A 12,822-nucleotide genomic window follows, 5' to 3' on the forward strand; every position below is an offset into this window, starting at 1 on the left:
CACACGTAGAAACATTACTGCTCTAAAAGCCAAATCGAACACCACCAAAAACAAATTCGAAGTCTGTCTACTGAGATTCATCTCTTTCACTAATGGTGACCAATTCATGATTCTTAGCACATTGTCTGGGGTTTCTTAAGTTCTTAAAAGTTGTAAATTCTTTTGTTATTACTGTATGGGACCTTTTGGAACGGAGGTCTCATTGCTGTCCAGAAGGGTGCCGTCACTACTCCACAGGGCAGCCATACAAGCACAGATTTGTTTCATGGTCAGTAATGGGGTGAAATTCCTCTATTTTCCCACAGTTTGGTAATTTCTGTTTCTCATATTCTACTTGTGCGTTATTCATTTTCATGAACTAGTAGCCTTGAAATTCCAGTATGTTCTATGTAACCATTCATTCTCCCACATCTGGTTTTTACCCTTGACTCCCTGCTTCCCCCTACTGCGCTAAAATCCTCTAATATTCCGTGTTAGCCTACCGTTCTAATGAAAAGTATGTGTGTGGTTCGTACGTCAAGGCTTCCACATGACTCTTTTCCACCCCATCGCGAACGATTCCACACTCTACACAACCTCAGTAGCCACTTTTCCTAGGTCACTGCTAGGTGGCGCTATTGGGAGCGCGGCTGGTCCCAGTAGGCCTTGCGAAGAGCGGAGGACTTGTCTTTATGACTCAGCATTTAAGTACGGCCTCTCTTTATGACGTATGAATAGCTCGCCACCTTTATGAAGCGGATGTAAGCCCGGTGAGAGGATTTGGTTTATTCTTTGAGAGGAGGGCGGCGGAGGAGGAGGCTAAGGACTGAAGTGGGACTGGGCAGGTAGGGAAGGGCACAATAAACTGGCGGGTGGAAAAGCCTAGTTGATAGAGTGGGTGACAACTGAAGAGCTCGATGAGGCCGGCTGTGTGACTAGGCCTCAACCGCCATGGCTGTGGAGTTCGGGGACCACTTTAGTGGCTTCCGCCATAGTGAGGTGATTCACTTCATTAATAATGAAGTTCTTATGAATGGAGGAGGACCGGAGTTCTATGTAGCCTTTCGCTGTCGGTCCTGGAAGGAGATAGAAGACCAGCTCCGCAAGATCGTGGCCGACCCTCAGGTGCCGCGCAGCCGCAAGAGGTCCTATGCCTGGAGCGGCCTGGCGTTGGGTGTGAGAGCGATCGTGAGGCAGCGGGATCAGCAGACACGGCGGGTTCGCAGGTTGCAGAAGCAGGTAGAGGACCGCAAGGTGGCGTCTAAGGCTCTCGCCACAGAGTTGAGAAGGTTGCGGGCTGAGAGAGATGAGGCGGCGGCACAGCTAAGGTTTACACAGGCTGCTGTCCAGCGGGCAATGGATGAGCGCGAAGTGCTTTGTGGAAGGTTACTTCAGGCTGAAAGGTCAGCACTGGAAGACTCAGATCCACTATTCCAGCGACTTATCCGTGGCCTGCGAAATGAAAAGTATAGGTGTATGTCATGGCCAGTAGGTGAAGAAAAGCAGTCAGAGTCAGTGGACAAGGGAGCTCAGGGAAAGCTGTCTGTAACCGCCTCAAAGCCAATGTCAGGTACTCTACTCCACGTATCAGAATCCTCAGCTCCTTGGAATCAGGCAATGCAACTCTACCCGCAACCTGGTTCACAACAATTTACATTGAATAAGCCATTGTCAGGGGAATTTACTTGCTCTACAACTCTATCATCCCCAATATTAATGGAACCCGAAACAGCAGCAACCACATCCAGAGCAGTGTTAGCAGTTACATCCCAGAGTTCTCCTGGACGGTCCTATTTAACTAGCTCCTCAGTTGCACTTTGGCCCCAGAAGGAAAAGGCTCCATTATGGGTAAAAACTAGCCACGGAAAGGTTAACCATCCTAAAAACCAGCAAGCTGACTGCCACTTGGGAGAAAGCAGAAGCCACAGCCCAGAAAAAAAGTCCAAGAAACCCCATGACACAGCCCAAAGACACAGCCCCAAAGAAGATCCGGTGATACATCAGGGGAGGGCTTCCCTGGGGACTGGCAAGAGTCGCAGTCCCAAAAAAAGTCCAGAGAGACGCCAGGCAACTCCCATGGTGAACAATAAGAGCCATGGTTCCAAAAAAAGTTCCAAGAAACACCAAATACCTCGACTGAAGAACAAGCAAGTGAAAAAAGCCCAACATCAGGAGAAGCTGGTTTCATGCAGTATTCCAATAAATTGGCCTTGCTCCTGGTGTAAAACTATGAATCCTCCATGGCGCCCAGTCTGCTATAAATGCAAGAACATCTATTTTCCGGGTGAGAATGGAGGTGTTGATGTAGGACAAAATCCCTGATTTCAGGAAGGTAAGAAATGAAAACCCACTAAAGTGAACCTACTTTCCTACAAATACCTACACCTTATCTTTCTCTATCCTACTGCCCTCATTTATACCACTACCTTCTGATCAGTGAATAATTTAGTTACTAGAAAATTTGTATCCAACATTTTTCTAGACAAAATTATTCTTGTTATTTTTTTTTTACCAGTCCTGGGCTTAAGCTCAGGGCCTAAGCACTGTCCTTGGGCTTTTTCCTCAAGGCTAGAGCTCTACCACTTGAGCATCAGCACCACTTCTGGCTTTTTTTTATGTATGTGATACCAAGAAATTGAACCAGGATCTTAATGCATGCTAGGCAAGCATTCTACCACTCCCAAACTCCCGGCTTAGACAAAATTATTCTATAATTTGCAAGGAAATTTTCAGCCAAAATTTTCAAAGAGAAAATTAAATTAAATATTTTGTTATATTCCACTTACTACTTTTGTCGTAGACATGCAGATAATATACATACATACATATATATATATATGTCTGTGTATGTGTGTGTGTGTGTATATATATATATATATATACATACACATATATTATTCATTGAACCAGGACTGACTTTAAGTATTACACTCATTCTTTAAGTTGAAAATTTCTCATACTTTATTTAAATTTTGTAGGTGGTGGATTCTCCGTGGCTGCAGTGACTGGATAACATCTTGAAGAAGATCAAGTGATGATGCCTTTTCCCTGACTCCTTTCTGTTTTCTGTTTAAATTTCTTTACTGTGGGCAGCCATGTTGAATTTGAAACACTTCTAGAAAATGCTGTTGTCCTTTAAAACCAACTAATGTGTTCATGTGTGCTTCTTTTATAGGTTTTTAAGTATCGTAGGTATCCTGTTTTTATATTTCAGTTCTTCTAGACTTATCACTGAAGAAGCAAAATCTGTCCCATTAGAAGATCTCCCAAGGCGCATAAGAAATTGCATCCTGATTCTGATGGACCTACACCTCAGTGAGACCCTCTACTGCATGTAACATGAAGAATGAAAAGTTAGGGGAAAGATGCATTAGCACTCATTGGGAGGGACACTGATAAAATAGTTTAGTTAGAATTTAATTTGTTCATTGGGCAAATTAAACTAAACTAGGGATTAACTTGGTAGAGTTTGGAGGGGTATAGTTAAATTATATGACCGCAAATTTAATTTTAATTGATAAATGCTTAGTATTTATAAGGCAGTGGAACTGTACAGTGTAATCTAATAGATGCATTCTCTTTTGGTGAATTTGATTAAGTGCTAGGAGGGAGCATAACTTGGAACACACATACCAGAAGTGTTTGCCATGGATATGATATAACCCTTGGTAAAAACAATTGAAATGGCACCCTAATTCATTTTTATAGTTCAAGGAGCAGTATGAGAGTCTCGTTAAAGGCTTTGAATGAACATCCCATTCCTTTCCTTAGCCACAAATGACACAGAGGTAAAGATCACTAAACTAGTCTCAGGAAAGTGCACACAGGGCTTTTCTCATCCTTTTCCTAATTTCCTTGAGCATCACAGGTATCTTGTGGGCTGTCAAGTAGCTTGCCTGAAAAAAGAAAAAAAAAACAACACTGCATTGTTTAGAAGAAAGATATCACTTGTAAGAATATTTGCTACACAACACAAACCCTCACCCCTGGGCTGCTCCTGTTCCAAATTGCTCCAGTTAGCAGAAAATAAAGAAAATACGAATTTTAAGTACAGACTACAGGGCCCCTGGGCTTTGTATGGATGGTACTTCTCTTGGGAGGATTAATTGGTTTAAAAATAGAATTGATAAGGGGCCAACAGTCTTGAAAAATGTCCCTGGGCCACTTCTCTTCAAGTATATTTTTTCCCAAGGCAGCTGCTGAAAGGCAAGGAGGAGCCTGCTGTTGGTAATGGGCTAGTGTGGGAAGTTGGATATGCCTCTACTTTGAGCTAAAAGTGCCTTTGAGTTCCCTTTGAGATCTTTCCCAGTACATCAACACCTACATGCTCAGCATTTTTTTCTTTTTTTTTCTGATCCTAAATAGTAATAAAATCGGATGTTTCTTTTTGTATGTTTTGTATCCTGGGGTAGATGTCCATGAGAGCTCAAATCTTCATCTTCACTCTATTCTATCCATCATGAAGAAAAGTGCAGTTTAGTTCACTAGTAAAGTGACCCTCCTCTTTCCTGAATTAGAGAGTGCTGGTATAATAGTGTAAAGGATCTTTGTTGCATTGTGAGTATTCATGTACTCTTTAACAGTCCAAATCTACATAGAAACTTGAAGTTGAGTTTCTCTATTATTCCAGAGAGTGACTGCCAACACTGGGCTTCTTGATGCCAATACCCAGGCCCTCTCTATGATTTATAAAGCTATTTTCCCTAGGACCCTGACTTCTGCCTGGGTTGACATTAGAAAGTGAGTGGTGGTCAGATCTAAGGAGTTGAATCCTACTTCCTTCTTTTCTCGTTTCTTTAAATCACTTTCTACACGCAAGTAATTTCTGTCAAGAAAGAAAACCAAATATAAGCTGGCAGGATAAATCCTTGAGAGAGAATGGGGGAAGAGGCAAAACCTAAGTACTTTCTTCCAATGAGTATATTTAAATGAGAAGATAAGCCACAAAAATAATCCTGTCAGAACAGAAATTTTACTATTCTGAGAGATGTAACTAAGAAGGAATGCCTAAATGACCCAGAACAGGAGGATCAGAAAAGAGGAAGGCTATTGGAAGGGGCAATTTTATGAAGGGAAAGGGAAGATTATGTAATAGGTTATATATCCCAATGACCCCTGTACATTTTCAAGTAATTGAAATTCAGGTTTTTTTTTATTTTTTTACTGGATATAAATATAGTGATGGCACAATAGAGAAAAAGACTAGAAAAAGTGCTTAACGAAGAGAAGACATCAGAGTTGGCAGCAGCTACTACCAGATATGGCCTGTAAGAGCCAGCCTAGAGCTGATGCTTTGAAGGTATTTATGAACTTGATGTGGCCAAACAATAGATATGGCATTTCTCTGAGGAAGGTAATACAAGGGAGGTGGGAAGAGGACAGTTAGAGACTTCAAAGAGTTTAGAGCAAGGGTAGCAAGATTCTTCCTTACTCCACCTATCCATCCCTTCTCACCCATTCCTTCACCTTTTTCGTTGGCAGTTGTCAGGCTTGAACTCACAGCCTGGGCACTTTCCATGAGCTCCTATGCTCAATTCTAGCATTCTGCCACTTTGAGCCACAGATCCACTTCCCGTTTTTGAATGGTTAATTGGAGATGAGAGTTCCATGGTGAGATTTCTGTCTGGGATATCTTCAAATCATGACCCTCAGATCTCAGCCTCCTGAGAGGCTTGAGCCACCAGTTCCTTCACTTTTGTCATACCCTCTACTGGAATTAGGCAAGAAGATTATTGCTTTCAAACTTCAATTTCTATTTACATTCAATATATAATTTTTCATTACCCATCCACTACCACTAGCAAAAGCAAAACCAAAGGAATAAGTTTGAATGTGGGAGATCTGCAGGCAGCAATTTTGGGAGGTATAAGGAAGGAAGTAGCTTTCCTGATAAGCAATGGGAGGCAATAGCCTTGATAGCAAAAAGGATAAAAAAGATCTCATCATCCCCTTTCCTAATGGGTGAGAAAATAGCACCTAATAAATCCAGGGGTCAAGAATGATGAGTATGATTTTAAAAAGAGCACTTTGGCACAGTTGTTAGTTTATAGAGGGGAAAGGCCCTCTACCAAGTTATAAACTTTTCTTCTTTCAATGCTCTTCTACCCCTTCTATTTGTAGATAAATGGTGTTTGCTTCTGAGAGATCTCCTTTCCTATATCATAAGCTGTCTCACTAAGATGGATCACAAAGGTGTTAACAAAGAGCTGAATCTGAAACTAAGCTCTTTGATTTGTGAAGAAAGCACTGAGAGAATAATGCAGAGGGCCACACAAGAGAATGCGGAAATACAAAGCCAAAACCAAAAGAAGGGTGAAGATCAGGATTTCAAGACTCCTAGGACTCCTATTCAGCCTGTACGTGCAGTGGCTACCTCTCAGAAGAAAGATAAAAAAAGGCCTGATCTGATTCCATACACTGCAAGGTCAGATCCTCCCCCATTTCCTAGGACACCACCACGACCAGACAGCAAAAGAAAGTTGCTGTTGTGTGATAACTTGTCTACTCCCAGAAAACAGAAGAGCAAGCTAGCATATTATGCAAGAGAAAATGTTACTCCCTCTAGCTCAACGTTTTTGAACATCCCAGCTACTCCGCTCAAGAATGAGGTAACCTCACTGGATTTGGTCAATATAAATCCATTTACCCCACAGTCCTTCAGGAAACTATTGCTTCAATCTAAGAGCAAGGGGAACTACTATGATTCTGAAGAAACTGAAGCAAAGAAAGGCAAAATAGAAGAAGGGTTACTTCCAATGAAAAGTATCCTACAACAAATCAATATGGCTTCTCGATATGAAACAGAATTTTTTGAAGTAGAAAAAATTGGAGTTGGGACATTTGGTACAGTCTACAAGTGCATTAAGAAGTTGGATGGATGTGTTTATGCAATCAAATGCTCCAAAAAAACTTTTTCAGAGGTATCAAGTGAAAATTTAGATTTACATGAAGTTTATGCTCATGCAGTTCTTGGGCATCACCCCCATGTTGTACGTTACTATTCCTCGTGGACTGAAGGTGATTATGTGATCATTCAGAATGAATACTGCAATGGTGGGAGCTTGCAAGTTACTATATCTCACAACACTAAGTCTGGCAATCATATCCAAGAACCAAACCTAAAAGATATCCTCCATCAGATTTCTTTGGGGCTCAAGTACATCCACAGTGCTGGCATGGTGCACCTAAACATCAAGCCCAGTAACATCTTCATTTGTCATAACATGCAAAATGATTCATTTGAAGGACCAGAAGAGAATGAAAATGAAGATGATTGGTTTCTCTCTGCCAGTGTGATATATAAAATTGGTGACATGGGCCATGTGACCTCAATAAGAAAGCCCAAAGTAGAAGAAGGAGATAGCTGCTTCCTGGATCATGAGATTTTACAAGGGAATTATGAACACCTTCCCAAAGCAGATATATTTGCCTTAGGATTAACTATTACAGCGGCTGCTGGAGCATCATTACCTGCCAGTGGTGATGAGTGGTATCATATCCGTAAGGGTAACATTCCCTACATTCCTCAGGAACTCTCGGAAGATTTTTATAATTTGCTAAAGAAAATGATCCACACTGACCCAAAGGAGAGACCTACTGCCACAGCTCTCTCCAGAAGTCAAGTTCTCTGGCCATTATTTGCTGAAACAGAGGAACTCCAGCAGCAGCTCAAATTGGAAAAGTCCAAGATTGCCACACTAGAAAAGGAACTCCGAGAAGCTCAGCAGGCCCAATTCCAAGATGATGATTCTGATGACTGGGAACTACAAAAGAACAAGAAGCAAAAAATATCTAGTGGGGTGGAGGACTTTACCTTTGAGGAATCTGTCTTATAAAATTAGTTTTACATAGTCTTTTGCTGAACTCATGCCTTTCATAAATAGATACTGACCTCTTACAAGCTGAAAATACTGGATAACTTGTTTTCACAAAGGTTTTGAAAATACAAATTTAACATCTGAATTCATGTTCCTAAAGCTACTAAGGCTTCTTATAGCGATGATTCCGAAAAGAATAATGGGTAGCAATTTGTTTTTCATTTTTTTTTCACACCCAGTGACAACTTATTTTATTTTCACATTTTTAATGAGCAATGAGTAATAATTGGCCTCTGAACTGAAATAAGTAAAGGAAAATGCCCTTTGGTTTGGCCTATACACTAAGGAGTAGTCACTGTGAATTCTTCACTAAGGAGCGCACAACTCTTTCTGTATGCAAAGGAATAAAATTTGTATTTCAGTTGAAGTGACAGCTTGCAAGAAAATGTGCTTGGATTTCAACAGTGCTTGTGAGATTTTATGGCACTATTCATAAAAGAATTCCCAGCCTCTTTGAACAAAAGTTCTACTAATGTGTTTTCTAAGAGGAGGCAATCTCTGAATCTATTCTGTGTTTGTTAAATAAATTACCCCATTATCATTTGAAGTGGTTAGAAATAAGACTATATATAACATGAATGTTCCTAGGTTGGTTAGTTACTTGTGAAACAAAGGCACTGTGGGTAAAGGGGTCAAGAGAAATTTGATATGTTTTCTTTTTCTGAAATCTATTTGTCTGAAGCCTCTTCTGGCTGATTCTAAATAGTTTGAAATTTCTGGATATCATCAGTTGTTCCTAATGTTAGCAACAATTTACTTAGTTTTCTGTGATTTAGCATATTTCATTCAAATTTACTTAGTTTTCTGTGATTTAGCATATTTCATTCAAACCATTTTCTTTGTGATATTTTCATTGCAATCATTTTCTCTGTTCTATTTTCAAGGAAAATGCTTATAAATAAATGTTTACATCTTGTTCAAAAACAAAAGTATTCTTTTATGCCTCAAATACAAGAAATACCAGATCTTGGGCTAGAGGAAAAGCTTTATGTTCTGATAGTGGCTCTCTTCTTTGGTTTCAGAAAGTGTAAGAGACAGGGCTGGGAGTTTAGCCTAGTGGTTAAAGTGCTTGCCTAGCATGCACGAAGACCCAGGTTCGATTCCTTGGTACCACATACATAGAAAAAAGCTGGAAGTGGTGCTCAGGCTCAAGTGGTAGAGCTCTAGCCTTGAGATAGTCCAAGGACAGTGCTCAAGCCCTGAGCTCAAGCCCAGGACTGGCCAAAAAAAAAAGTATAAGAGACAGCTGAGTGCCAGTGACATGTTTGGAACTCTAGTTATCAGGAGGCTGAAATCAGATGCTCTTGGATAGAAGTCAGCTAGGGTAAGAACATCTATGAAACTATTATTTCCAATTAACTTTGGGAAAATAAAACCAGAAGAAGAGCTGTGGCTCAAGCGATAGAGCACTGGACTTAAGGGAAAAGGCTAAGGGACAGTGAGTGCCAAGCCCCAAATTCAAGCTTCAGCATGACATTAAATAAATAAACATAAAAGAGAACTTAGGAGATCAAAACAAAGTCTTATATAAAATCATTTTTCTGACTATAAAAGCTTAATTTTACTTGAGAAAAATTAGGAAATACAGAAAAAGTGGAAGAGATTCAGCTATAATGGCTCATTTCCATTGTAAAGCATTTCAGGAAATTAGTTTTGTATGTGTACACACAGAAATATGGGTGATCATTCTAAGCATCTTTACATGGAATTTTATGCAATGTCTAAACCTTAAGCTTTTATGCTTGTTCTGGAGTTTTAACTTAGAGACAGGGTACTGATCCTCTGAGCTGTTTTTCTCATCTGGTGTTCTACTACTTGAGCCACAGCTCCACTTCTGGCTGTATGGTAGTTAATTGGGGATAAAGAATCTCCCATGCATTTCTGTCTGGGCTGGCTTCAAACTGCTACTTTCATATCTCAGCTTCCTGAGTAACTAAGATTGCTGTTATAATCTACTGGTGTCCAGGTAACATTATGATGCTTTGACAACTCAGCCAACCTGGATTTCACTAACTGAGTGGTTAAATCATTGCCCTAACAGGAAATTATGTGTAGCTAGGTATGTATGCTTACAGTGTCCCTTTCACAGGATACTTCCTTTAGCTGGCAAATGACCCAATACCTAATTAATATATCTGAAGGCTGGAATTCCCCACATAGGAAACTTGTCACTAGCAATAACAAATGACTCTTCTCTGACATGTGGCTACATTGTGCTGGCTTGACTATCACTCTGCCCCTGCAGAGTGATAATCATATGTTCTCCTTAGTCTGGGGAAAAATCTGGCCTACAGTAGCCTTGAGTTCTTTTAAATAGAAGAAATGAATTGAATATCCCATGACAATAGGACGTTTTAAGAAAAAGAATTTAATTAGCAAACTAGGCAAATATATCAGGAAAGCAGTCCTTTATCAATAGGTTTCTGACGCCTGCATGACATGAGACAGTTATGAGTTAAATGGATATTTATACAGATACAAGGGAGTAAGGGAGGTGGGGAGAACACAGAAATGCAACTACGAGTGTGTGGACCCTATATTTGTTGGCAAATGTTTAAATGAATGCAGTGAGAAAAGTAGGGATCTCAGGTTCCTAAAGACAACAGATGTCTCCAAGTTCTTTTGGAACACTGGCTTGAATTTTGGAGGTTTTCTACTTCTAGACAGCAACAACTACTGTGTTGTTTCCATTTCACATGATTGTAATAGTTGCTTTTGTTTATATAATATAAAATATATCTTATTAAAAATCACTTTTACTGGTCCTTTGGATTGCTCAATATTTTTTGTCAGTTGTAGGACTTAAACTCTGGGCCTGGGTGTTGTCCCTGAACTCTTCAGCTCAAGGCCCTACCCATTGAGCCACAGTGCTACTTCCAGTTTTCTGGTGGTTAACTGGAGATGAGTCTCATGGACTTTAGTGCCCTGACTAGTTTTGATCTCAGCCTTGTGAGTAGCTAGGATTACAGACATGAGCCACCATACCTGGCTCATATTTTTTTGAGTATCTTCGAATATACCAGTCAAACCTGAGAATTCTATGGTTATATATTACAAGAAAAGGATAGTAATTGACAGTATCAAACTCAACACAGGTGCAATAAATACTATAATGACTATATCCCTTGGATTCCAGTTAGAAAACTTTCACTTCATTAGAAATATAGGTTCCTGACTTAGTACACTGACTAGAGAACGTGGGATGTGATAGTAGACCCAACAAGTGTGACTTATATTTCAAAAAATTTCACTGAAATGACAAAATGAAGCTCAAGTATATGGCAAACATGGTGCCAGGAGTTTGGCTTAGTGGTAATGTTTGCCTAGAATGCACAAAGACCCAGGCTCGATTCCTTAGTAGCACATATAAAGAAAAGGTTGTGTGTGCTGTGGCTCACGTGGTAGAGCTCTAACCTTGAGAAAGCTCAAGGACAATGCTCAGGCCCTGAGTTTGAGCTCCAGGACTGGCATGAAAGAAAGAAAGAAAGAAAGAAAGAAAGAAAGAAAGAAAGAAAGAAAGAAAGAAAGAAGAGAAAGAAAACAAGCAACTTTTAGTATTGAGTAATTAAGGTGGAATGGAGATGAGATAATTGGAATTAAAGAGGTGACCCTCATATAATTTGCATAACTATTTTTCAAATAATGAGTTAATAATACACAAAGTAAGCCATTTCAGAGACTATATTTTAGGTGCCTAAGGGTTACATTCTTCTTTTCATTGGGAGCAAGAACCCTCTTTCATGTCTATTTACATATAAAGGTATGAAAACATCCATGGGCATTGATCAAGTTGGCCTTGTGACTTCATAATTGTTTTCTAACTTCAACTACTTGCTAAGTTGCTTCCATAAAGTAAGTCAAGAAACAACTAATTAAAATAAATCCCAAGACTCAGTGTTAGTTTTCATTGCTATGACAAAATACCCGAAGACACCAAATAAAAGAGGATTTATTTTGCTTCATTATTTCAGAGGATACACTACATGATTGACTCCCTCAACTGATTCTATCCTGTAATGAGACAGAACATAGTGTTAAAAAGATACGATTGAGCAGAGCAGCTTACTTCTTGGCAGCCTGAAGCAGGGTGAGATTAGATGGGGCTGGAGCAAAGTATACTTTCTAATCCCATGTGAAGTTCAGAGGAACACACCAATTTCAATGTAATACTCAAATAGTATTTGTCTTCTTGGGTAGCTGAATTTTAGAACAATAATTTCAAAGCTCTTGGCACTCTTGTATAGAGGATAGAGTTTGAATCCTAGCTCTGATGATAGCTGTGTAATATTACCAAAAATCCTTAGTGTTGCTTGTATATCCTAAGAAAATATGGATATTTTGAATATTAAGAGAAGGGATATTTAACACATAAAGCTGCAGAATGTTTTATACAATTTGTATATTTTTCCCTATACATAGTAACTGTGAAACTCCAGTGATTGACATTAAACATACAAACTCTCTGGATAATTATAGCATGAAATATAGGCATGTAAAAATGCACTACTTTAAATTTTCTTACCAGTGAATAACAAAAAAGCTCATGTCCATATTCAAAATTATTTTTTTTTCAAAAACACTGTACATTTGGCTCTTAGGAACATAATGCTTAGTCTTGAGTTCAGTTTTATCTAGGGCAATTAGCTTCATTCATTATCTCTGTGGTTTAGCAGATTTAAGTGAGTCACGAACAGATCAATTTGTATATATATATTCCATTTAATATTCTCTCTTTCACTCTCTATATAATTTAATATACTCAAAGAATTAAAGGGTAAATCAACTCTCCATTTATTATAGTAATCTTATCTCTTGGCTCTCATGTTTTGTAAAAATAGAAACCATCTTTAATTTCTAAAGAAGAGAAAATATAACAACACATTAATTTGATTTCAGCAGCTAAAATTTCTCTTGAATACGCCACAATCTCTTTATAATTATAAGCCTTTTGGTAGAGCTGGCTACC

General features: G+C 39.2%; 1 protein-coding gene and 1 pseudogene across 2 annotated transcripts; both read left to right on the forward strand.

Annotated features, from left to right (window-relative positions):
* Window positions 1–739: 739 nt before the first annotated feature.
* LOC150041481 (testis-expressed protein 13D-like) lies at window positions 740–3,082 on the forward strand. The gene is made up of 2 exons (XM_090326158.1): window positions 740–2,311; window positions 2,958–3,082. Exon 1 carries the CDS (start codon window positions 931–933, stop codon window positions 2,299–2,301), a length of 1,371 nt encoding a protein of 456 aa, XP_090182284.1. The 5' UTR covers window positions 740–930; the 3' UTR covers window positions 2,302–2,311; window positions 2,958–3,082.
* Window positions 3,083–5,204: 2,122 nt separating this feature from the next.
* LOC150041482 (wee1-like protein kinase 2 pseudogene) lies at window positions 5,205–8,597 on the forward strand (annotated as a pseudogene). The gene is made up of 2 exons (XR_016533757.1): window positions 5,205–5,278; window positions 6,100–8,597. The product of XR_016533757.1 is annotated as a wee1-like protein kinase 2 pseudogene (transcript).
* The last annotated feature ends 4,225 nt before the right edge of the window (window positions 8,598–12,822 follow it).

The sequence above is a fragment of the Megascapheus bottae genome, chromosome X, assembly GCF_031878675.1.
Source record: "Megascapheus bottae isolate mThoBot1 chromosome X, mThoBot2.hap1, whole genome shotgun sequence".
NCBI classification, from domain to species: domain Eukaryota; kingdom Metazoa; phylum Chordata; class Mammalia; order Rodentia; family Geomyidae; genus Megascapheus; species Megascapheus bottae.